The following is a 24,912-nucleotide window of genomic DNA, read 5'->3' as shown; positions in this document are numbered from 1 at the left end:
AACGGAGGGAGTATAAGAAAAAGTATAGTAAAATGAACCTATTAAATGTCACTATTCCAAGTTTACCCTCATTAAAACCACTTCATTAATGTCTTTACTACTCCAAGACAAGGGTAAAATTAGAAAAATAATACCTTTTATAAGGACTTAAATGTGGTCAATCCACTTTCTTAATATGTGTGCATTTTTTTTCTCTTACATTTGAGACTGGAGGGAGTAGTAATTATCCTTTTACTTATCGGTTAACAATGTGGAGAAACTCTAGACGGCAATGATGATATTTCACCTTTCTTTCTAACAAGTTCTTGTTCCTTCATTGTCCATTGATTCTCGTAGAACCTAAAAAGTACATAGTTCTTGATTCATCTCGTAATATGTAGATATGCTATATTTTATCTATAGTTATTGTTATTCTTATATAAAATCCAACATATTGACTCTTGAGCCCAGAATGCAAGATATGAATCCAAGTTACATACAAACCTACGTAATAAATTCATGCTACTTTCATTTTAGAAACAACCATATTATAGTCTTGGACTCTTGGTACAATTTGGAGGTATATATTATACATATCCAAGAATTTTTTAATAAACCAAGAGCATGCAAAGACATCCGATTATGTTTTTTTTTTAAGCAAACCCAATTATGTTGCCACTGCAAAATGTCCACAATCTTGTTTAACATCTCTCAATTTGATAACACGGTAATTAGTATGAAGCGTATTTGCATCAATTCATTTTTTTCACGTATACCATGCGAATGTTAAAGGTAGGCCCATCGTATCTTAAACATTGACCTTAATCAATTGGATTAGTTTGGTCAATACCTAAAAGGAGAAAAAGAAATAAATTATTGTGAACCAATAAACAACAACGAGGACCTCCCCTAAAAAAACACTAGCTAGGTCGTATATGGTGCTTATTTATAATAATATATTTATTTGTTAGTCTTGATACCCTTATTTTCACCCTTCCATGCAGTTGATTCCCTCCATATCACACACACACAGCATGTTCTAAGTCACATGACATAGAAAAATTAAATTTGGTGATATAGTATACCTACGAAATTGCAAAAAATCCTCTTGAATATTTGGTTTCGACCTTAAAAGTTATTCATTTTTGTAGTTTAATTAAAGACATTTATATAATTAATTTACGTTGATGATTCTACATCATCATGTCACCATATGATCTTCAAGTCCAAGAGTTTTAGGAAGGAACCAAATTAATTGGTTAATTTTAAAATGGTGAGATTTGTTTTGTTAGTGAGTAAAATCGGGGGGGGGGGGGGGAACTTGCATATTATATTAATAAATTGTTGAGCTAGTCATAGAAATTGAAAGGTGATATAGATATAAATCAAATTTTGAAGTAAATTATAAAAAAATACAAATATTATGACATACAAATAAAATTATACGTTTAGAAGGAACATAATTATTTTTAAACTTAATTAACATATTCACCAATATGTACAAAAGTTCTCAACACACTTTGTTTCATAGTATAACTCATATGGGCAATCACGGTCAGCATTGCAACGAATTTCACCTGCTTGTCAAACATATAAAAAAAAAGTAATGTAACCAAAAAAGGTAATAAAACATTGTGTATAAGATGAATTAGAAAATTTGAGAAATTTTTAAAAAACGACATACTTGTATAGGACTTAGGGGAAACGAAAGATGAGGGGAAAGAACGACGATCAACAAGAAATGGGGAAAGAAAGATGATCAAAGCATAAAAAAACATGATAATTTGAGCCATATGTATCCTCCTTTTCATATAATAAACATGAGTTTCTTTATCTCTTTATATGTAAATATTTCATGTATTGTTAACTTCAATCAAATAACCTATACCACTTAGGAGTTACGAGAAGCCATTTACAAAGACGGAGTTGATGTTAAATGTTTTTAATCAATATGTCGCGCATAACCATTTAGATAACTCAATTGACCACTTAACATTAGTAAATATCTCACATAAAAGTCTAGATGATCATCAAAATTCTTTTTGTATTTTATTAAACTTCATTATTTTAGTTATATTTTTAACCTTTCGTAATAGATAGGGTAAAATGCCAAAATATAAAAAACAATGAAAGAGAAAAAAAAAGTTAGTTGTATAAATAATGAAAGAGGTGATGACGCATTTATTTATGAATTAAAATTATCATATGCTGACTTTTTATTTTACAACATTTTATATCAAAATTAATGATATCAAATATGATGACGCATTAATTTTTTTGTAACCAAAAAAATATGGAAAATGTATGTGTTGAGAAAATGTTGTGTTATCTTGCGCAATAAAACAAACAGAATCAGTTAGTTTTTTTTTTTTTTTTTGTTGAAATAAGAATCAATTAGTTATGAGATATATCATTTTCTTTGTATCGAGATAAAAGAAAGAAAAAAAATACGGGCTTGAATTTAAAAAGTTTTATTTATTTGTATTTTATCCAAAAACTAAATGTATACCGATGAATGGAATACATGCAACAATTTGTGCCGCTAAACCTTTTCGGATGGAAAAATCAATCTTCATAAACACAACATTCATTTTTGTTATGCATATCTCTTTGAACTCTATGTAGAAAGTCAACAACGTCTGGTCCTAAGAAGCCAAGAGTGTCAAACACAAATATTTAGGTCATGTTTTTTATAAAAACCAATTTTTAAAATTTAAGTCATATATCTGTAAATATTTAAATTTAATTAATCTATTAAATTTTAATAAACTCCTACCTATTATTAATTACGTAATTGTAAAATCAAGGAGATTATGTGTGTGTGTGTGTTGTAACTCCTTTAAAAATCGATAAACATTGTTGTCCACAATACTTCAAATATAGCGTATAACTTATAATGTGAAAACAATGTAACTATAAAGCATTACACATAACATAATCCCACATGAAATTACAATTTTCAAAAGCTATATTACAATCTCAAAATACTAGCTAAATGATAAGCTCAAAAGGACATAAGTTAATTAATAAGTTTGCCCTAAAATAACCCTGTCACAGACAAATGATCCACAAGACCCACACCAAAATCTGACAGAGTATGTTTACTAACCTGCAACAAGGACTTTCAACGTGATCCTTATATGAGGGTGGTGATCGTCCCAAACAACAAAAACAAGGTTCACTAACTGAAATAACATATATAACATAAAAACTTCTATTTTTCATATCTCATTATATTTTTCTTCAATTAATATCTAGACGTTCCATTTATTTATCTTGTGACAATACTCCTCATGCTTACCGTTTTTCATGTAGGAAAAGTTTTCATTTAATCTTTGAGAAAACTTCTAAATGACGTAACTTGATGCTGGAGATTTTTTTATTTTTGGATTTTATTATATCAATTTATCTTAGATAAATTTATCAACCTAAATGAATTTCAAGTGTAGGAAATTTCTCTTGGGAAATTTATAGTTGTTGGAAGCCTTCACATGCGCCATTTTCTTGGCAAGCATGTTCCATGTGACCCACGGGGAGCAAAAGCTCATGTCTTATATGGTTAAACTTAAGGGTCTTAGATTAACAACTATCTCATTTTCCTTCCCAGCACTATCAATTTCTTTTCCACATTTGAACCCAATTGAATTAACTTTATCTTTTTTTCTTCTCATCATTATCAAGAGACTTCCGATGCTCAATCACACAAGAAAGAGACATTCAATGCTCAAGCACAATCAAGAAAGAGACTTCTAAAATCTAACTTAATCAAATAAAAGATCGTTTTGTTTTACACTTGATAAACAATCAGATGTGTAATATAATAAAGTTTATATTGGACTTTAAGACTTAAGAATTTCTAAGATATGAAAATTTATAAGAAATTCTATAAGTATTCGTTTGCTATTGATTTCGACGGAGTAAGGGCACGTGTAACATTTTGTAGAGTTGTTGTTATTCTTCAAGTCTTAAGTTCCTTATATAATAGAAATTTTGAGAGACGTTGGAGAGTGCTAGCGCATAAATTTGAGTCCTTGAGAAGCTTGAACCAAGACGTTGGAAAATTTCTTGATTTGTTTAATGTCGTTTAGAAGACATTCAAAATTCTTTGGCTTCAATTGGAATTATTTGTTTCATTCCTTTTGTTTTGAATTTGTCTCTGCAAATGATTCAGAAAGAATAAAAACAAATTGTACTACCAGAGGCTGAAAGTGACCCTTCTTCTGAAGACGAAAAACTGGTCAAAGGCTTCTGATGTTGACGTGGCTTCATAATCTTGACATCCTCTAAGTTCAGACCTTCAGGTGCTTCCGATCTTCATATGCCCGGCCTCTTCAAAGTCTATTTCAAATCTTCAGCTTCCCACTTTTTTCAAATGCTCTTGTATATGTTCGGAATCTTGATCTTTCAGAACCAAAACTCTATTTAATAAACTGAGTTTAATTCTATACTCCTGCAATATAGAACACATATTAGTATATCTAATTGTTCTTTTTATACTTTATTATCATCAAAACTTCAGAGGCATTGTACAAAACCCATTTTGGTTCAGCAATGACTTTAATGCCATATTCGGTGCTCATGAAAAAAAGGATCTGGAGTGCTTCCTCCTATTTCAGGTGATGACTTCATAAATTGGACTAATGCCAACAGTCTTATTCATCTTGGTACTAAAGGAGTGTTTTTTACTTAGAGAAATAAAAGAATATGCGTTGCTCATACTTCTCTTAAGCTTGATAGGGAAATATGTAACCATGATTGGCTTGATCTATGGAATAATTTAGCTGATGTTCTCTTCCCAAAAAATTTAATGATCATCATCCCATTTTTCTTCTGCAAAGCTGTCCTTTTTGTTCAGTGGCTGAATTGATGGCTTTTTCAGTTGCAGTATGGGGGTTAGAAAGGGGGAACTTATCTCCCCAATTCAGTTTTGTATTGCAGAAGAAGTTTTAAGTAAAGATATTGCAAACAAAGTTTTAAATGGTCATTTACAGTCTATGCTTGGTCCTCAAGGCATTACTTTAACTAACGATATTCATTATGATAGTGACATTCTCTCTTTTTTTTTTTTTTTGTTGCAAAGGTTCTTAAAATAATATTATATGTCTCAAGGATGTTTTTAAACACTATGGTGATTATTCTAGTCAACCTGTCAATTTTAGCAAGAGTAACCTTTATCCTGGAGTCATTTGTCATGCTAGAAGTGTTGTTTTGGCAAATGCGGTTGGGTTGAATTTAGCTTCAATTCCTTTCAAGCATCCTAGAGTTCGAATTTTGTTCGAATTTTCCACGGAAAACCTAAGAAAATGCACTTCAAAGATATATGTGATAAATTTAAGATTAAATTGGCTACATGGAAAAGTGATTTTCTTTCAAATATGGGAAGAGTTCAACTTATTAAATCAATTATCCATGGTATGCTCGCCTATTCTTTCAGCATATATAGGTGGCATATTCGCTCTTAAAACAAAACAACTTGATGGATGGTTCAATAATTTGTGTGGAGTGGAGATATAAATGATTTCTGCTCTTCTCCCAGCAAGTTTTGCTCCCACCCAGCCAAACTGACCAAAATACCCCTGCGTTAGTTAACTAACGCAAGTGTAAAATTAACATGACTTAAAATTTCATTTGTTTTACACATGCGTGACTTAAGTCACGCCACATGAGTTAACTTGCGCAGGTGTTATACCCGCGTGAGTTAACTCACACTAGTTTACACATAGTTAACTCACTCTACTTGTCCTCTTAGCAGGTACATGGTTGATGAAAGTGACATCAGAAACTTCACTTGAGCTCAAGATTCTTAAGGGTCCCTTCAAATTTAAGTGAAGACCCAAATCTTGAAATCTTTATTCAGAGACAACCATCACAAAGAAAGAACAAAAAAGAAGAACAAGAACATGAACTTGTTCTTCTTGATCACGAAGAAGGTGGAAGCAGCAATGTTACAAAGTGGAAGCAAGAACAACCTTTGCATCTGATCAATCATAAAATATTAATCTCTGATGTTGTTACAAGGAGTAAGTGGAGTGATCTTAATTCTTCAGATTTGTTATCATTAAACAGTGAGATGCTTCATGATATGTCAAGCACGAGATTTTCTATGTGTAAACTAGCGTGAGTTAACTCACGCGGGGTATAACACCTGCGTGAGTTAACTCATGCGGCGTGACTTAAGTCACGCATGTGTAAAACAAACGAAATTTTAAGTCATGTTAATTTTACACTTGCATTAGTTAACTAACGCAGGGGTATTTTGGTCAGTTTGGTTGGGTGGGAGCGAAACTTGCTGGGAGAAGAGAAGAAATCGATATAAATGCTTAGAAGATATGCATTGTGTCCTAGGATAAAACTTGTTTGACTATTACTTTTTCCACCCTATTGGTTTCTCACGCCCCCTATTTTTTCCCTCAAAATACTCTTTGCTCGGCAAATATAATTTGAACCCCTATCGAGGGAATTTTGGATTATACAAACCAAAACATGCTGAAACACAGAAAATGGCTATGTATTTGATATCAAAAGGTCTCTGCTGATCATTGTACAATCCCCACATAAATGCAAGGAAATTGTAGAGATTGAATGAATGGGAAGCAGTGACCATGATATCATAAACAACTGAAAACTAAAAAATGAAATCAATTTTTTTGAGAATGGATGAGAAGTAAAGAATGAATATAAATGTTGATGGTTGCAAGACTACTTATAGCCATAAAATCTCCCGGTCAAAGGAAACACGCTTAACATTTAAAACTCATTTAACACACCATAAATCGTCCAAACCTTTGATGCAACACTATGACGCCATCTACAGACTGCTTAGATTATATATGTCAAAACCTCAAAACTATTTCAAATTACATAATATGAACAATCCCATAATGTGCTTAACCTTGATCTTTGGAGGTTTTTCGTGGTAAATAACACAGAAAAAAAAATAAACGACATAACTCAACATTGTAAAACAATATAATAAGAGAAATGATGATGAAAGGGGAGGTGTCCCAAGAGGTTGTTTTTGAGCCAGATCATTATTCATTGTCAACTGACATATTTCTATTTCCAAGGCAGCAAGATCTAGATCATAACAACCTCTTGATATTGATAAAAGGAAAAACACTAGCTTTGTATTTTTCTAGCACAGTGGTAAGTATGCCAGTTTTATTAAACAAATAAATATTTTATCCACATGGACCCCACTTAGTTAACTTAAGTTTATATCGACATATTTTCTAAACAAAGTATTTGTAAAAGAGTTTTGCTTAGGAATTGGTCTTTAAAATTTAAATGATAAAACAAGAGTAGAAATACTATATTGTCGGGATTATGCTTCGTGAACTATTTATCTAATATCCTTCCTTAATTGACTTTATACTTTTTATGCCTCAGATATAACTCCACCTTTTCCTCAGCATACATTTCCAAACTAAGGTTAATGACATGAAATAACATAGAAAAAACTGACTTCTGATGCTCGGTGGAAAAATAGTCGATTGTTTCTATGGCATATGTCGAAAATTTATACATGACTATAGCCTACCCACGATCTCTCGGGCGATAGCACCTATACATAATCTAAACCATGTCCCTTAGATAGCCAGCCTTATTAGGGTCTGACTAAATCGAAATGTCAACTGTGGCACACTATGTCGGCGGCAAAGCATTAAGAAAATATTTAGACTAAAATTATATTGAGAACATAAATCATATACAACCAGCCAGATTAAGTATTTATATTAGCTTCATAGGCACTAGGCTAAATCTTAACAATAGAAATGATTAGTTATACATGATAACCTTACAATGATAACAAGAAGAAGTAGAAAGATTCAACGTCGAAGCTTCTCCCGCAATCTCCTCCGCTTCAACTTTCTCTCCATCTAGGCCACTCTATTTTTTTCTTTGCTTATGGACTCTAAAACTATTTGCAAAGAACCAAGATTAGTTCTCTTGGTGTAGAAAATGTGATACCTCTCCAATTGAATGTTACTTCCTATTTATAGATGTTTCTTGCCACTTCTTGAACCAGTAGGAAAGGTTATTTCACTCAGGGGTTCCTTCACCTCCTTTTCCACTTAAATTTAATTTATCATTAAGTTTTGTAGCTTGTATGTGTGTAGATAAGGTGACAATAGGCTAAACATAAGGATGATGTGACATGGCAAAAGTATATTTTTCTTTGCAACTTGTTATGAGTTCTCTTTCTATAAACTACCTCATTTTAGCTAAGCACAATTCTTGTGCTTGGCAAATCTAACATGATACGATTCGCTACGCATGCTCATGATTGCTCAGCGAAGTTTCGCTTAGCAGGCTCCTGCTTTTTCAGTGGAGCTGACAACATTCTGAATATTGATAATTATGAAACTATATGCTTTGTCTTAATCTTCCAGCTCAAGAACCTTCATAAATGAAAGGAAATAGGTAAAACTAGATTAAAACTAAAAATATTAAGATTGTATCTGATCAGAAGGTGGTTGTCGGTGCTTCTTTAATGCGGTGGTTCACAGTGATGAAAGTGCGTCAATGAGCGTTGGAACAAGGGGGTGTACCTGCGAACACTCTGACGCTCAAGTCAGTAGAGGTTCAGAATTGGGGGTTTTAGAGTGAAAGAGATCTACCTTGGAGGCTGCGAGGAGCCTCCTATTTATAGAGGTGGGTGAATGCAGAGCCATTGTAATGGCACACGTGTGTCCAGCAGTTACGAAATCGTGGGAAGTATAACAGCCGGAGAGATATTCGCGAGAACGTGGAGAGAAACATTACAGTTCGTTTAAACCGGTCTCCGTTGCTCTGAGAACCCCCTTGTGGGGAAGGGGTGTGTTGCGAATAAATTGTTAATTGCATCATTTAGGCTTGATTTTTTATTGGGCCTGCAATCGAGCCCAGGTCTTTGACTAGTCCAGAACAGTAGCCCTCCAAGTCACGGGAGGGGAACTGATCGCAGAGGTCTTTATGTGGGGTTTGGGATGTATCCTGATGGAGAGGATAATGCAAGGGTGCGCACACCATTTGTGTTGAGACCTTTCTAACATCTTAGCGGCGGAATAATGTTTGTTCGCTATAAGATGTTCAGTAGGTTCTCCAATGAGCGGGCCAGATGGATAAGGGAAGTATAAATACCTCAGAACATATCACATCGACGATTACCTTTGATATTGGGTTAACGGTGCCGTTCACGAGAATTTGCCTGTCGGGACCTTTTTGGATAAACTCGCTTGCTGTGGGGCCTTTGTTGACGTATTCGCAACAGAATCGAGTGGTTTTCTGAGGAATGCCGCATAAATTCTACCATAAGCGGTTTGGTTGATCGGTATAGACGGGTGTGTCTCAAGACTTAGCATTTTGGTGGTTAGATCAACATCAGGGTTAATGGCGTTGTGCACGTGGTATGTGCTCGCTATCCCTTTTCATATGTTCGCCACCTACTGTCGGGGTCGTTGTCTAGTGAACATGTGCTTGCCATTGCTATGTTCGCCCATGGCATTCAGAAATGGGGAAAAATTGCCTCGTCAGAGAGTTGGTCGCTTGTCATTCAGTAATTAATGCCCATGTTTCGTGGGTGAGACTGAGGGGACATGACCTTTGGTTCCTCACTACCATGTGTGAAGGCAATGATAGTATTTGAGTACCTAGCACCTTGAAGGTGCCTCGATGTATGTTTCCAAGGCGTTATCAGAACCTTTGATTTAATCCTAACGTTTGGGAACCAACTGCATTTGATTAGAATCGTTGGATGTGTGGATAGGGATGATCTGGATCGTTGTTTCGCTTTATTAATGAAGAGTTGTATGTGAAGGGATGTACCAGATCGCGTTCGTTTGTTTTTTGAAAGGTTGCGAAAGGAGTATAATTAAGTTCAATCACATGTTTGAAACATTTTACACATCTTCGTATTTTAGCAACTCTAAAGTTTTCAAAAGTTCTTGAGAATTCCAGTGCATTTTGGTCCTTCGACCCTTCATCAACAAGTCCAATTTATCGTCTCCAACACAGGTTTGTTAACTTCTGCATTATTCTTTTGTTTTTATGGCTTGATCATCGTAGTTTTTGTTGTTTAAAAACTGTAATCCTGCATGAATGGCTTAGGGTTACTCCGTTACGGTGGTTTCCACCGTTGTTTTGGTGGTTTCCACCGATTACGAGGAGTGTTAGGACTTAGAGTTTGTTTAACTGTTGTGTTTTTGAGTTTTTTTGGAGGAAGGAACGTTGGCGATGGGTCGAGTTTTTGTTAATAAAGCTTCTGATCCGTCGCCGTCGGAAAAGAGATTTCTTTGCCGTGGGAAAGGTGGTCTTCGCCGTGAGGTTACTTCTCCCGTGGAAAGTTGTTACCTTTTTGCTCTTTCTCTTCGAATCTGTTGTCATTTTATGAAGATGCTCAATCCCTTCCTCGTCATGGCCGGTCTGATAGGTGAAGGAAGGGTGGATCTGGTTGTTTAGATTCACTTATTTCCTTCCTTATCTTTCAGGTTTCTTATGGCCGACAATTCTTGGATGGGGGACGAGCCGTTAAAAACAATTTCTTCCTTTGAGCTGGATGGGACGGCGGAAACCCCTTCTTGTTGTATAGGGAGGAGTGAAGATTAGGAAATGGCGCTGCCGAGTACTTCAGATATAGTATGTTCACACTTCCCGGACTACTCTTTCCCTAAGTATGAGGTGGTTTTCAAGGACGTGGGTTTCCGGCTGCCATTCTCGGATTTCCAAAGGGAGGTTTTCGGTTGACGATACTGACTCCCTCCCAAATCCATCCTAATTCGTACGTGTTTATTAGGGCGTTTGAATTGGTGTGCCAACACTTGGAGATTGCCCCTTCCAAGAACTTATTTTTTACTCTCTTCACCGTGCAGTGGGGAGTAAAGAAGGGAGGAGGTTCTGGTTGGGTGTCCTTCCGCCAAAAAGAGAAAATGTTTGCCATCTTCGCGGGGAAGTTCAGGAGTTGGAAAACGCGCTACTTCTTAGTTAAGCCAAGGAGTGAAGAGGCACTCAACAACCTTCTGCGTCCAGCGTAAGTGCCTTTGACGACGGGCGACGAAGCTCCTGCCAAGGTCTCTCGGTTTCCTTTGGAATGGAGTGGCGACCATTATAGATTTAGGTCGGGCAATTACTGTCGTACTATCGCTCGGTTGACTGATGAAAAGTGGGTGGCACATGATAAGTTGTGGGCTTTCGTGAAATCTTTTACGTCCGCAAAGTCAGTGGGTGTGGATGGGAAAGAAATCACGTCGACCCCCTTTATCGACACCCACGCACTGATGGTAGTAGAGGATCCGAAGGATCTGCTTGGTAGTTTTACTTGTCTTGTTTCTTTTTTTTCTCTTTGCAATTTTTTCTCTGTTGTTTTAACATTTTTCCCCGTACTTGATGATTTTGCAGGCAAAATGAAAAACCTCTAGGAGCTTGTGAATAAGACGAACCAGAAGTTTGTTGGGAGGAACAAAAAGAAAGGTGTTCGTTCTGTGGGGGCGGCCTCTGATTCCTCTTCGACTCCGGTGGTAGATTTGCCCCGCGATGACCGAGCTGGAGGAAAGGCTGTTGAATCCTCAAAGAGGAAGAGGGTGGATATAGCTGAATAAGAGGAGGGTTTGTTCTCGCTGCCCAGCACATGGTCTAAAATAGACCGTTATGGGCCTACCACCACCTTCTACCTGAGTGACCCTGAATTGAAGGTTATTTAGGACCTTAGGACCGCTGGCCGGAGCAGGGCGATGACTGAAGGGATTATTGTTGCGATGAAGGCTTTGAAATCACGGTGGTTGTAAATAACGCCTCAACTAAGGGGGAAGTCAAGACTGAGGTGCTGGGGAAGGAGCAGGATTCCCTTTTGGCCAAGGTGTCCAAGATGGAAGAAGAAACGGCCAGTGCTAAAACGGTGTCATACGGTCGGATCGCTGAGCTCGAGAAGCAGGTGGCGGATGCTCAGAAGGCCATGGAGCAAGAGGTTGAGGCCAAGGCGAAGCTTGCTGAGGAGATTAAATTTCTTGAGGATTTTCGCAAGGTAAATCTACCAAGGGAGTATGAGTCTCATGACACAATTGATCTGGACCGTTCTCATTTGTTGGAGAGGATTGGGGTCTTTGAGACCAATTTGGTGGACGTGGATAAGCATGGTTTTGATAATGATGTCGCCCAGCTCAAGATAATCAATCCCGACGTGGAGTTGTGCGTCGAGGGAATTGGTTTCCTGAATTGGGTTGAATATAGAGCGATTGTGTCACCCCAGCCTTCTGCGATGGATATTGATGTGCATGTTATTAACGCCTCGACCGAAGAGGTCGTGTAATTTTATTTTCTTTGTTGAACAATTGTTGTTTTTTGCTGTGACTGGCCTGTGCGCCACTGACATTGTGAGCCTTTCGTGGTTAGCACCCCAAAATTATGTAATTTAATATTTTGGTTTGTCGTTTTAATTTGCGCATTTCTTTATCATGCTTGCTTGAAAATTTTTGTTTTATTTCCAAGTATAATGTGCGAATTGAGTGCTCGTTGCGTGAGCCTGACTTAGATGTATGCTTTATAGGATTTTTATTGTGATTAATCCGAGCAATGAATCAAAAGTAGATTTGATATGGTGGCGGTGAGGGCCTACCCCCCCGGCAGTCGTTGCTTATTGTGTAAAGTGAAGTGATGATTGGGGTTTTGCTGACAATTGTGACCGCCGGATTATGCACTTTAATTGGTTATTGTGAATTAAAGGTGTGCCATTCCTCCTCGAAGTGTTGTTTTGTTTGTTTCAAAAACAAACACTTGTGCGCTATTCCGCGAGGGGATCCGAGCGTGAGAATTCTAACTTTCACGCAAGGTGTTTTTTGTTAGAGGCTTTTCACATCCAAGAGATTGTTTATCTAGGTGTGTGTTCGGAGTTGTGTTGTAAACGTATAACGGTGGACGAACGAAAACAAATTTTAAGTTCAATGCCACGAGGCGTGAATCACCCATCGCGAGGTGGGGTTCTACCTAACAATGTCGAGCAGTGATGTCGCAGCTGTAAGTGAACATACTAAGGAGTCAAAGAATCTATTTGTATTTAGATCTCATTGATCCTTTATATTGGTTTTTAAATCAGAGTGACACGAATTTCTTCTTCCGTTGTAAGTGCTCGTTTGTGATAGCGTAGTTTGAACCGAGTGCTTACAAGTTGTTCGCCACGTTACCTTTTAGGTGTAGTACCTTTTGAGCTTCTCAGCGTTCCAAGTTCTAAGAACCGACCCCTTTGTGAGGTCTTCGAGGCCGTAGGCTTCTGTCCCGGTTTTCATCAGAATTCTGTAGGGTCCCTCCCAGTTGGCAGCGAGTTTCCCTTCTTCAAAATCCTTCTGATTCCTTCGTAGGATGAGTTCGCCAACCTCAAATTCTCGTTTGATTACCCTTTAGTTATGTCGGGCAGCTATTTTTTGTTTTAGTGTTATTTCCCTCAGGGATGCTTCACTTCTTATTTCGTTGACGAACTCGAGTTCTTGACGTAGGTTGGTCGCATTGGTCTGGAAATTTGTATCAGTGCTAGTCCGCCAATTGAGTTTGTTTGCCTCAATGAGGATGACCGCTTTCGTTCCATACATGAATCGAAAAGGTGACTCGCCCGTCGTGGAGTGAGGTGTTGTTTGATAGGCCCAGATGACCGTATGAAGCTCCTAAGCCCAGCTGGTATTGGTTACGTCGAGCCTTCTTCTTATTCCTCTTAGGATGACCCTGTTCGCTGCTTCGGCTGCGTTGTTGACTTGAGCATGTTTGACAGAGGTGAATCTTTGTTTTATATTCAAGTTTCTCAGGTAGTCTTTAAACCTGCGATCGATGAAATGAGTCCCGTTGTCAGAAACTACGAGCGCTAGTATTCCGTATCTTGCCAGGATGTTCCTTTTGAAGAAAAGAAGTATGTTTGTAACTGTGATTTTTGCCAGGGGCTCAGCCTTGATCCATTTTGTAGAGTAGTCTATCGCTACGACTAAATATTTTAGTTGTTTGACAGTTTTAGGAAATGGACCCAGAAGATCGATTCCCCACCATGAAAATGGCCAAGGAGATGTTAGTAATGTGAGTTCGGTTGGAGGGGAGATATGCATATCCCCATGCCTTTGACACTTATCACACAAAGTAACGTAGTCTTTGGCATCCTTCAGAGTTTCAGTTAGGGCTTCTTGGGCTTCGTTTGGTCCGAGACACTTGTATAAGGTTCCTTCCACTAAAGTGAACGAGTAGGTTCTTCGTTTTAATTTTGTTCTTTCGTAGGGGTCCACAGGAAGTTCCCTGTTAGTGATGTAGCGAATCTTGAATCTCTGAGATCGTGTTGATTTCAAGGAGGCAAGATTTTTTCCTCTGAACACTTGGTTCTGTGAGGACTTCTTGAATTACGGTTTTGTTCACATTAGAGGTTCGCATATTAGCTAGTTTTGAAAGAATGCCTGCCCGGGCGTTCTGTTCGTGGGGAACATGTGTCAGGTCCACGGAGTCGAATTCTTTCAGCTTGGTTTATACTAGCTGAACGTACTCTTGCAGATGTTCTTCCCGAACTTGGTATTCGCCAGTGACTTAGGAAGCCGCGAGTTGAGAACCTGTGCAGATTTTGACTCCTTTTGCTCCCATATCCTTGGCGATCTTTAATCCTGCCGGGAAAGGTTCGTATTCTGCAGTGTTGTTTGTCATCGCGAAAGATAGTTCTAGGGACAGTTTGATCATGATTCCTTTGTCGTTTCCGACGATTATGCCGGCACCACTCCCTTTGGAATTGGATGATCCATCGATGAAGATGGTCCATATTCCTTCTTATTTTTCCTCAGCTGGGAAAGTCATCTTGACAATGAAGTCTGCGAACACTTGTGCCTTTAGTGCTTTCTGTGATTCGTAGTGTATGTCGAATTCAGATAACTCGAGCGACCACTTGATTATTCTTCCAGCGACGTCTAGGCAACCCAGGATTTTCCTTACGGGTTGGTTGGTCCTGACTACGATTGTGTGAGCCAAAAAGTATTGTCTCAGCCTTCGAGCAACGGTTACTAAGGCGAGGGCTACTTTTTCCATTTTTTTTGTACCTCGTTTCAGGTCCCTAGTAAAGCTTTGTTGGTGTTAAGTACGAGACTGATCACCTCAGAGGAGACAGAGAGGTAGAGATATAATGTTTCTCCTTCGTCCAACCTAGACAATACTGATAGTTGGGAAAGTGCATTTTTAAGGTGCGTTAGAGCACTTTTGCATTCATCTGTCCATTCAAACAATGTTTCCTTTCTTAGTAGTCTGAAGAAAGGTAGGGCATGTTGGGCGGATTTGGCAACGAAGCGAGAGAGTGAGGTTATCATTCTGTTCAGCATCTGGATGCACTTTTTGGATTTAGCTATGGGGAGCTCCGTAAATGCTCTGCATTTGTCCGGATTAGCTTCAATTTCTCGTTCTGTTAGGTAGAAATCGAGGAATTTGCCTGCATGCACCCCAAACCTGCACTTCTCAGGATTTAACCTCATGTTGTATTTTCAAGTTTGTTCGAATACTCTTTTGAGATAGGCAACATGATTGATCTACTCTTTAGATTTTACAATCATGTCGTCCATGTATACCTCAAGAATATTGCCCAGTAGTTTTTTGTCGTATACTTTGTTCATAATTCATTGATATGTGGCCCCTACGTTTCTTAATCCGAAGGGCATTACTCGATAGTAGTAGTACCCTGATTCGGTCATGAAAGCAGTTTTTTCTTCGTCATCTTTGGCCATGGGTATTTGATTATACCCAAAATAGGCGTCCATAAATGACAAGAGTTTGTAGTCGAATGAATTATCAACTAGTTTATCTATGTTAGGAAGATGATATGCATCTTTAGGGCCCTATTGAGATCGGTATAATCAACACACATACGTCATTTTCCATTAGATTTTTTTACAAGTACAGCATTTGAGATCCAAGTTGTATACTTGGCCTCAGAAATAAAATTTGCCTCTAGGAGGTCTTTTACAGCTTTTTCAGCAGCATCTGCTTTTTTTGGAGACTACTTCCTACGTCATTGGGCTACAAAGCTAGCACTAGGACTAACTATCAGCCGCTGACAGGCAACGCTAGGGTCAATGTCAGGCATGTCAGCAGTGCTCCATCCGAAGAGATCAGCGTTCTCCCTCAGGCAAGCTATCAGCTAAGCACAAGCGAGCTCGGGGAGTCCTTTGCCGAGCTTGAAACACTTTGTAGGATTGTCCCCAGAAGGAATCATCTCGAAGTCTCCATCTGGAATAGGTCTAAGAATTTCCACGTTGAGTGGGTCATTCTTTTACTTTTTCAGCTCTTTCCGCTCAGACTTGGTGAAGCGAGGATCGAGCTCGATCAGATTGGAGTCGTGAAGACTCGCAGCAGTTTCCCCTTTGTCCTTAAAAGACAGTTCAGAGAGGGAAACCGAGTTCTGGTTCTTGTTGGCCTGCAGGAAGCATATCCGAGCGGCTTTTATGTCCCCGTGCAGGGTGGTAATGGTGTTGTCATCCGCATGGTACTTCAGCTTTAGATGGGCAGTTGAGCATGCGGCTCCAAGTTGCGTTGAACCTGTTTTCCCGATTATGCAGTTGTACCAAAAATGGGATCTATATTGTCTTCTTCCCATCTCCCTCCTCGAAGGTTACGAGAAGCTCAACGTAACCCCAGGGCTTGGTGGAAGAACCGTTGAATCTGTAGAGTTCGAATCCCACGTAGGGAGAGAGATTGTTCTCCGTCATTTAGAGAGTTTTGAAGATCCCAATGTACATTATGTCACAAGAGGCCCAGTGTCTATCATGACTCTTCTGACATCGAAGTTGGCCGTAACTGCTTGAATAACAAGTGGTAGTAGCCAACTTGTCTATATTTGGAAGAGGAAGGCTTAGGTATCAAGCCTTCTAGAAAAATCAATGAAGCAACCATTTCATATCTTTGTTTGAGATTTTTCAGCCCAAAGGAAGATTGGGCCATTCTCTATAGAAAATATTTCGTAGGAACAATGTTCCAGTTTCTTATCATTGAATTCTGATTTTTACCCAAACAGTTTTGCTCAGTCCCAAAGTAAAATACATATATACCCCTACGCATGTTAACATGCGCCACGTGAGTTAACATGCGTTGCGTGACTTAAGTCACGCAGCCACGTTAAGTATCATTTTCCGTTCAAAACCTAGCAGGCAACCACAAAGCTCCATTTTTTCTTTCCTTTGCCCTTCAAAAACCCAAAAAGTACGAATTTTGGGGTCAAAATCTTCATTCCAAATCATTGCAAATCGTCAGGAAGCAAGTTTCTACGCTCATCAAGCATCAAAGAACAGGTAATGTATCCCCAAAACTCATCCTATTTTCCTGGTTTTTTTGCCTGTCATGTCATTTTGTTCAGTACGTGCTAGGGCTGAGCGTGAGTTAACTCACGCTAGTTGTAAGTGTTGCGTGAGTTAACTTGCGCAGGAAGATAACACTAGCGTGAGTTAACTCACGCTACTATGTTGCCCAAATTTTGAAATTTTGCGCCTCTTGTTTTACTTGCTTTGCTTGCCGCACAAGTCATTTAATTATTTTTTCTTTTGTTTTTTATTGAGTAGACATTGAGTGGCATGGTTGAAAATGTGGCGGAGGATGGCGTTGAGCCCAAACCGGGCAAAAATAAAGCTTCCGGCGTAGGCAAACCAACCAATGATGTGAAGTTTAAAGTGAAAATTCCTTTTCAAGTTGAAGCTCACATACTTCACAATCAAGCAAAACCGGTACCTACCGGTAACTTTGAAGAGAAGCCTAAACCGGTACCTACCAGTGTTCGTGTTATTGAAGTAAACACCGGTTCATTTTTCACAACAAACGAGAGATGGAAAGATCGAGAAGAATTGCTTGGTTGGGTTCGTCGACAAGCGGCTAGGGCGGTATTTACTATTTCTATAGATAAATCTAGTACAATAGCGCCATACATGACGACGCAAATGTGAGAGGAGTGGTGAATACAAGCCACCTAAGACGAGGAAGAAACCGAAACTTGAAGGCACGAGATCAAGGAAGTGCAATTGTCCGTTTAGGTTGAAATGCTTCTTTGAAAAAAAAACACAAGAATGGTGGATTGAAATGCTTTGTTGAGTTCACAACCATGACTTGGCGCCAAAGTTATCTGGCCACCTTCTTGCGGGTCGACTAAAAGGGGAGGAGAAGCAAAGAGTTATTGACATGACAAAGAGCTTGGCAAAGCCTAGGAATATTCTCACGGATTTGAAGGAAAAAAACAAAGAAAGTGTGACACTCATCAAGCAAGTGTATAATGCACGAACTTGATGGCGCAAGGGGCAAAGAAATGACAAGACCGAGTTGCAATACTTAATTACAAAGTTGGAGAAGCATCGGTATGTCTATTTCATAAGAGCAAATAGCGAGGAAACCACTCTTGAAGATTTATTCTTTGCTCATCCGGATTCAATTGATATGCTCAACACTTTTCCAACCGTTTTGGTCATGGACTCCACCTACAAAACCAATACATACTGAATGCCATTATTTGAGATTGTCGGTGTCACCTATACCATATTAACCTATTCGGTTGCGTTTGCATTTCTTTCCTTTGAAAGAGAGAATAACTTCATATGGACACTTGAGATGTTGGTTGGTCTTTTGACCTCAAAACACAACATGCTTAAGGTGATTGTCACGGATAGGGACCCCGCTTTGAGGAAAGTCGTTGCCGAAGTTCACCCTAAAACGGACCATGTACTTTGCTATTTTCATATTGAGAAGAATGTAAGATCTAGGCGCATCACGGATTGTAAAGTCAATGCCAAGCCTTCGAAAGGAAAAGGAAAAGTTGATGCCAAAGAAGCAAAGGAAGCGGATGATGACAAACAATGTGAGCTTGTTAAGAAAATAGTGAGTGCTTGGAGAGATGTGGTTAACTCTCCTACGGAGGATTCATTTGCAATTGCATGGTTGACATTCAAAGATGAGTTATGCGGACCGTTTCCATTGTTTGTTAAATATGTTGAGGAAACCGTTTTGCTCCTTAAAAAGCATTTTGTGAGGGCATGGACGAATACATACTTGCATCTAGGGTGTAGAACCACCAACATTGTTGAATCGGCTCATGCACAATTGAAAAGATACTTGAGGAGTAGTGTGGGAGATTTGGCATCATGTTGGGATGAAATTGACAAAATGTTGAAAAACCAATTCGGTGAGATACATGGGAGTTTTGGTAGGAGAAAAACTGTCATGGTGCACAAATACAAAAAAAAAGTTATTCTTCGAGTTGGAGGGTTATGTCTCTAAGGCCGCTATGGGTTTCATCGATGAAGAATTTGAAAGGTCTAGGAGATTTGGCTTTGCTAAAGAAGATTGTGGTTGTGTGCAAATGGCAACGTTCGGGTTGCCTTGTGCTTGTATTCTTGCCGAGAAGAGAAAGAAAAAATTGCCTATTCTTTTGGATGAATACACCTTCATTGGCAAAGGTTAAGTGTAATTGGAGAAGAGGTTGATGCCAATTTTTCCGTTATGGAGGAATGAGACGCCATTCAAGAACGTATCAAGAGGGCCCCTTACAAGATGAAACTCTTCATCAAATACAAGTTGCGTGAACTAGGATTTTCGGAGGAAACAATGTTGAAGCCACCTCCGAGACAAGTGGCCACCAAGGGGGCACCTAAAAGGGTGAAGTCTACATAAAAAACGAGGTCCACCGGTCGAATCCCCTCTAGGTGGGAGACTATTGATGCTCAAAATCCCGATAGTCAATGCTCACATGGCAAGAGTAAGTCTCAAAAGACTAAAGGTTCACGTCTTGGCACTTGCTCCCGCTCACAAACTTCAACTCCTACTTCAAAAAAACAACCTTATTTGCAAATACCATACATGTCACAAATTCCAAATCTCATGAGACCTTACGTTGAAGACATTGTGAATGTTAGAGGGGATGGTAATTGTGGTTTCCGGGTTGTAGCTAGGCACATGGGATTTAATGAGGAAGATCATGTTTTGGTTCGTCATGCACTTATTAATGAGTTGAAAACTCACAAGAGTGACTACTTGTCAATATATGCTACCGAGAGCCGTTACAAACTTATCTTGGATGGTTTACACCCTCCAACAAGTAAAAGTGGTATTGCACCTCTAGAGAAGTGGTTGACCACTCCGGATATGGGTCACATTATTGCTAGTTGCTACAATAGAGCGGTTGTTCTATTGACTTTGCCCGAATTGGGTGGTTCATGTGAGAGATATTTTCCAATCCGGAGTGCTCCACCACTTAAGCCACATTCCAACATAATGTGCCTTTGCTTGATTCCGGACCACTTTCTTCATGTGAAGTTGAAAGAAAATTGTCCTTTACCACCTCCTCCTAAGGAGTGGATGACTCATAAGATTGGTGATGCAGAGCAATGGCTTTTTGAGTTTTTGGATAGAAACACCGCCTTCGATGAGCTCTTGTCAAAGGAGCCGAAGCTGCCAAAGAAACCAACAAATGAGCACAATCCTATTACTTTGGACACTCCAGAAAAGTCAAAGCAAGAGAACGATGTCATGGATGAAGATGAAGATTATGCATTATCACTAGTCTAGTTAGATAGGTTATGACATTTTTGGGTCGGTGGGTGTTCGTCCTATTTTTTGGTGGTATTACACCCCGACGTATTTTTTGGTGGCCTATTGTGTAATTTTGATATTTATGGCCAATATGTAACTAATATTATATAAATATATGAAAAAAATTATTTCGGATCGTTTACGTGTCATTAAGTGTGTTTAAATTATTGCGGGTCATTACCGGCGAATTTATGAAATTTGGACCGTTTGGATCGTTTATATGTGATTACGTTATTGTGAGAAAAACAATGTTTTTAAGTAATTTTGATCGATTATGTCGTATTATCCGATAAACTTCTTAAACTGGCGTAATTTGGTTAAGTTATGAATGTGGCGTGATTACGGTCTTTCTAGACTTTTCAAAAGTCTGTTCTGTTACTGCATGCATTTAATGCAGTTTCTGTTTCTGCTATGAACGTGAGTTAACTCACGCTAGTGCAAATGGAAACGTGAGTTAACTCACGCACTGCATTACACTAACGCATGTTAACATGCGCAAAGTTTTTCTACAAATAACACTAACGCATGTGAACCTACGTAACGTGACTTAACATTCGTTAACATTTGCACTAGCGTGACTTAACATGCGTAGGGGCAATTTGATCTTTTACTTTGGGCATGAGCAAAATCAATTGGGTAAAGAGCAGAATTCCTTATCATTTACGTTCTTCTATTTGTTCTGGAATTAAAACTAACATACATGAAGTTCAGTCTAATTCTATTTGGCTGGTTGGCAATGGTGATAACAATAGATATTAAACAAATCACTTGATTAGTTCAACTCTGGTTGATCAAATAGAGTTTTCTAAAATAATTTTTGGCTATGTATTATGTTAACATTTAAAAGAAACAAATATTTAGACACTTTTTTTCAAAAGAATAAATATGTTTAAGTAGGATTCACTACAAGAAAAACTGCATTTTGCGACTTTTAAAATTACTGATTGCGACTGTTAGAAGGGTCGTAAATGTACATTTGCGACTGTTCCCCAACAGTCACGAATGTTGGGGTCGCAACTGTCTTTTGCGACCCTTCATAGAACAGTCACACCAACTGCTGCAGAAGGTGTTGCGACAGTTCCAACAGTCGCAAATGAAGAGTTTTCACAAAGTTTTGAAGGGGCTTGCGACCCTTCACCAACAGTCGCAAATGTTAAGTTTTTTTAAAAAAAAGGGGCTTGCGACCCTTCACCAACAGTCGCAAATGTTAAGTTTTTTTAAAAAAAATAAAATTGAATGGGGCAGTTTGTGTTGCCAATTTAAATAAATATATTATTAAATACTTAAAATACAGAAATATATAACTAAAAATTTCTTGTAGTGATTATGGACTAAAATTTGGGACGCCGCATAATGTGACATGAGGAATGCTAGAAACATTCACTTTTTGAATACTCTCTTTAGCACTCACTCTTTCATTGAATGGAATCAGTGTATGTACAACCACTTTGTATGGGTTTTATTTCCAAAGTGTAGACCCGCAATGATTCAAACCAATAAGAGAGTGAGTATTAAAGAGAGTGTTCAAAATAGAGTGATGCTAACACTACTCAAGATACATTATTTAATGAGTATATTAAATTTATTGGCAAGAATTTATGACATAAAAGTTTTAATTTATCTCATTTCAATGATTTTTTTAAAAGGGGGAGTCAGTGGTAAAAAAATGAAAACAACACGGGGGAACCTAACTCATATCAGTGGGGGAAAAATAAGCAATGACGTACAAAAACAAAACAAGAAAACAAAGGGAATCTTCTCTAATAGAAAGAGGAAGTTAATCTCTAAAAGTAATCATATATTTCATTCATTTATTAAATTAGATAATTTTAATTATGGAGTAACATTATTTTTTTAGTATATCTTCTATGATCAAATGAAGGTAACAATAACAAACTGTAACCAAAAAATGAAGGTAACAATAGTTGCATATTATTATAATTATACACTTTTGTTCTATTTATGAAAATAGAAAGGCTGGAGAAACATAAATTGAATTTTGAAGTACTTTATAAAAGGGTAAACATTGTGACTTATATATAAAATCATACTCTTAGAGGTACCATAATTATATTTAAACTTAATTACTATGTTCATAAGTACTTGCAAACATTACCAATACATTGTTCCAAAAAATATAGCTTTCTTGGACAATCATCGTCAATAATGCATGGAATGACATCCACTGGCTTCTTTCGAGAAGCACGGGCAAGATTCCCTGAAATGTCACCTGCATTGTCAAATAAGAAAAAAATGGTGTTATTAAAAGGTGACAAATTAAATATTGTGTATAAAATAAATTATAAAATGGTGAAAAAAAGAAATACATGTAATGGATACAGCAATCGATAGCAAAATAAAGATCATCAAAGCATAAACAATCATGAGAATTTTAGTCATATTTTTCCTCATTTGCATGTAAAAAATATAAGTTTTTTATCGCTTTATAAGTAAATGGTTAATGCTTTGATAACTTCAATTGAATAGCTTGTAGCACTTGGGAATTGTAAGGAGCCATTTATAAAATTGAAATATATATTAATGTCTTTAATCAATATATTGCGTGTATCCATTTAGCCCACTCAAGTTATCATTTAACCTTAATAAAGAGATCACATAAAAATCTAGATTATCATTAAAATTAATTATTTTTTTATTAAACTTCTTGATATATTTTTATATGTATATGTTAGACTTTCATAATAGATATGGAAAAATCCCAAAACAAAAACAATAATGAATGATTGAAAAAAAAAATATTAGTTGTATGAGGGACAAACCGAAGAGGTGACGACACATTTGTCTACAAATTAAAAGTACCGTATGCTGTTTTTTATAACACTTTATAACAAAATTATTACATATAAAATGTGGAAATTATATGAGTTGAGCAAATCTCGTGTTATTTTTCTCAAGGAAAGAGAAAATTAATTATTTATGGACATGGTGATAAATCCCAAAATGACATTACATATGTCTTTTAGGGAACATAATAACTTATTCTGCAAGAAACATTATGAAAAATCCTCATTTTATGTAAATACTAACATGAAGAAATTGCAATGATGAAGATTACTTTAGTTAGTCAATTTACTTAACCATGAAGAAATCCAAAAAGTAAACTTAGCCACTAAGGAAGCTTAGACAAGAAGTTTACTTTATCAAAAAGTAAACATAGCAACAAAGAAAACTTAACCAAGAAGTTACTTAACCATAAAGAAACTTAACTAGCAAGTAACCAAGGAAGCTTAATCATGAAGGAAACTTAGATAGTAAGAAACCAAGGAAGCTTAACCTTGAATTAACTTAAGCATGAAAGAAACTTGATTAGGAAGGTTAGTTGGTCACAAAAAAATGGAAGCTTGGTCATGAAGCACATCACAAGTGAATCAAGAAGATCAAAAGAGAGAAAATCGCCATGTGAGCACATCCATTCGCCCAGCAATTCAAGACAGAAGCTCATGGTTTTAAACAGGTAATTCTCCCAACAAAGGAATGACTTTCTTAGCGAGTGGTGGTAGTTTAGAGCCCTCGTGACTGAGATCAAAAAGACTTCAAGTGGAAGAAATATCCATTCTCCTAGCGAAGACATCACTCACCTAATGAAAGTTCACTTTTTAGAATTCTTTGAATACAAGCTTCACTTCATCATTTATAAGGTTCAAAGGGAGACAGCTGAAGGCAGAAATGACAGAGGCATCTTCTTCAATGTCGACTCTCTCTTATTATTGTGATGTATTGTAAGTTTGGATGAAATTTATATGACTCTAGTGTAGATATTTTATTTGGATGGTTATATATAAATTATAAATTACTATAGCGATCTATCAATTTTTTCACTTAATGCATTTTAGACATGCAATCCAAAATTAATCTTTTGACTTAGGGAGTGTTAGACATAGACTTCCTTTGTTAGGTACATGAATAAAGGAACATTTAGATGTTAGCTGCGACACATCAGGATAGGCTTGCAATCAGACACACTACTGAAACAAAATGTCATTCTATTAAATAACTCGACAAGATCGAATAATATAATGGCGAACTATTGTTGATATTTAGGATTTTTTTTGATATGTGTCTTAAAATAGATGCCTTTTCCGCCACTTCTAGGGTTAGCGATGATGCTCCCTTGTAAAGGATTTTGCGGTCGTTCGTTGAGAATTCTTCTCCTTTGAACGTTTTTCCTTTGCCTTAAGCTACTCTTACTTTTGTATTCTCTTGTAAACATGCTTGAATCCATGTGCCACCATATATCTTTTGAATCAAGGTGTCATCCCTTCCATTACAACTAGTCTTAGAGTTCAAGGTTGGTGTGTTGTTTCCTTTTGCCTTATATAATTTATATATCTCATCTCTTGATTAACTCTAATTGCCATCAACCATGTATTAATTCAA

At 37.5% G+C, this 24,912-nt stretch overlaps 2 protein-coding genes across 2 annotated transcripts; one reads left to right on the top strand and one right to left on the bottom strand.

Moving 5' to 3' along the window:
* Positions 1 to 19,782: 19,782 nt before the first annotated feature.
* Positions 19,783 to 20,490, top strand: LOC146930064 (uncharacterized). The gene has a single exon (XM_085707462.1). The coding sequence runs from the start codon at positions 19,783 to 19,785 to the stop codon at positions 20,488 to 20,490; it is 708 nt and encodes a 235-aa protein (XP_085563588.1).
* Positions 20,491 to 22,424: 1,934 nt separating this feature from the next.
* LOC146930063 (uncharacterized) lies at positions 22,425 to 22,998 on the bottom strand. Its single transcript, XM_085701718.1, has 2 exons — positions 22,842 to 22,998; positions 22,425 to 22,744 (listed from the first exon to the last, which is right to left on the bottom strand). The coding sequence occupies exons 1-2, from the start codon at positions 22,930 to 22,932 to the stop codon at positions 22,608 to 22,610; spliced, it is 228 nt and encodes a 75-aa protein (XP_085557844.1). The 5' UTR covers positions 22,933 to 22,998; the 3' UTR covers positions 22,425 to 22,607.
* Positions 22,999 to 24,912: the final 1,914 nt, after the last annotated feature.

This window comes from Medicago sativa, chromosome 4 (genome assembly GCF_051527215.1).
Source record: "Medicago sativa cultivar Bolivia chromosome 4, Bolivia_mono, whole genome shotgun sequence".
NCBI lineage: Eukaryota > Viridiplantae > Streptophyta > Magnoliopsida > Fabales > Fabaceae > Medicago > Medicago sativa.
This window is presented reverse-complemented; position numbering and strand designations above follow the sequence as displayed.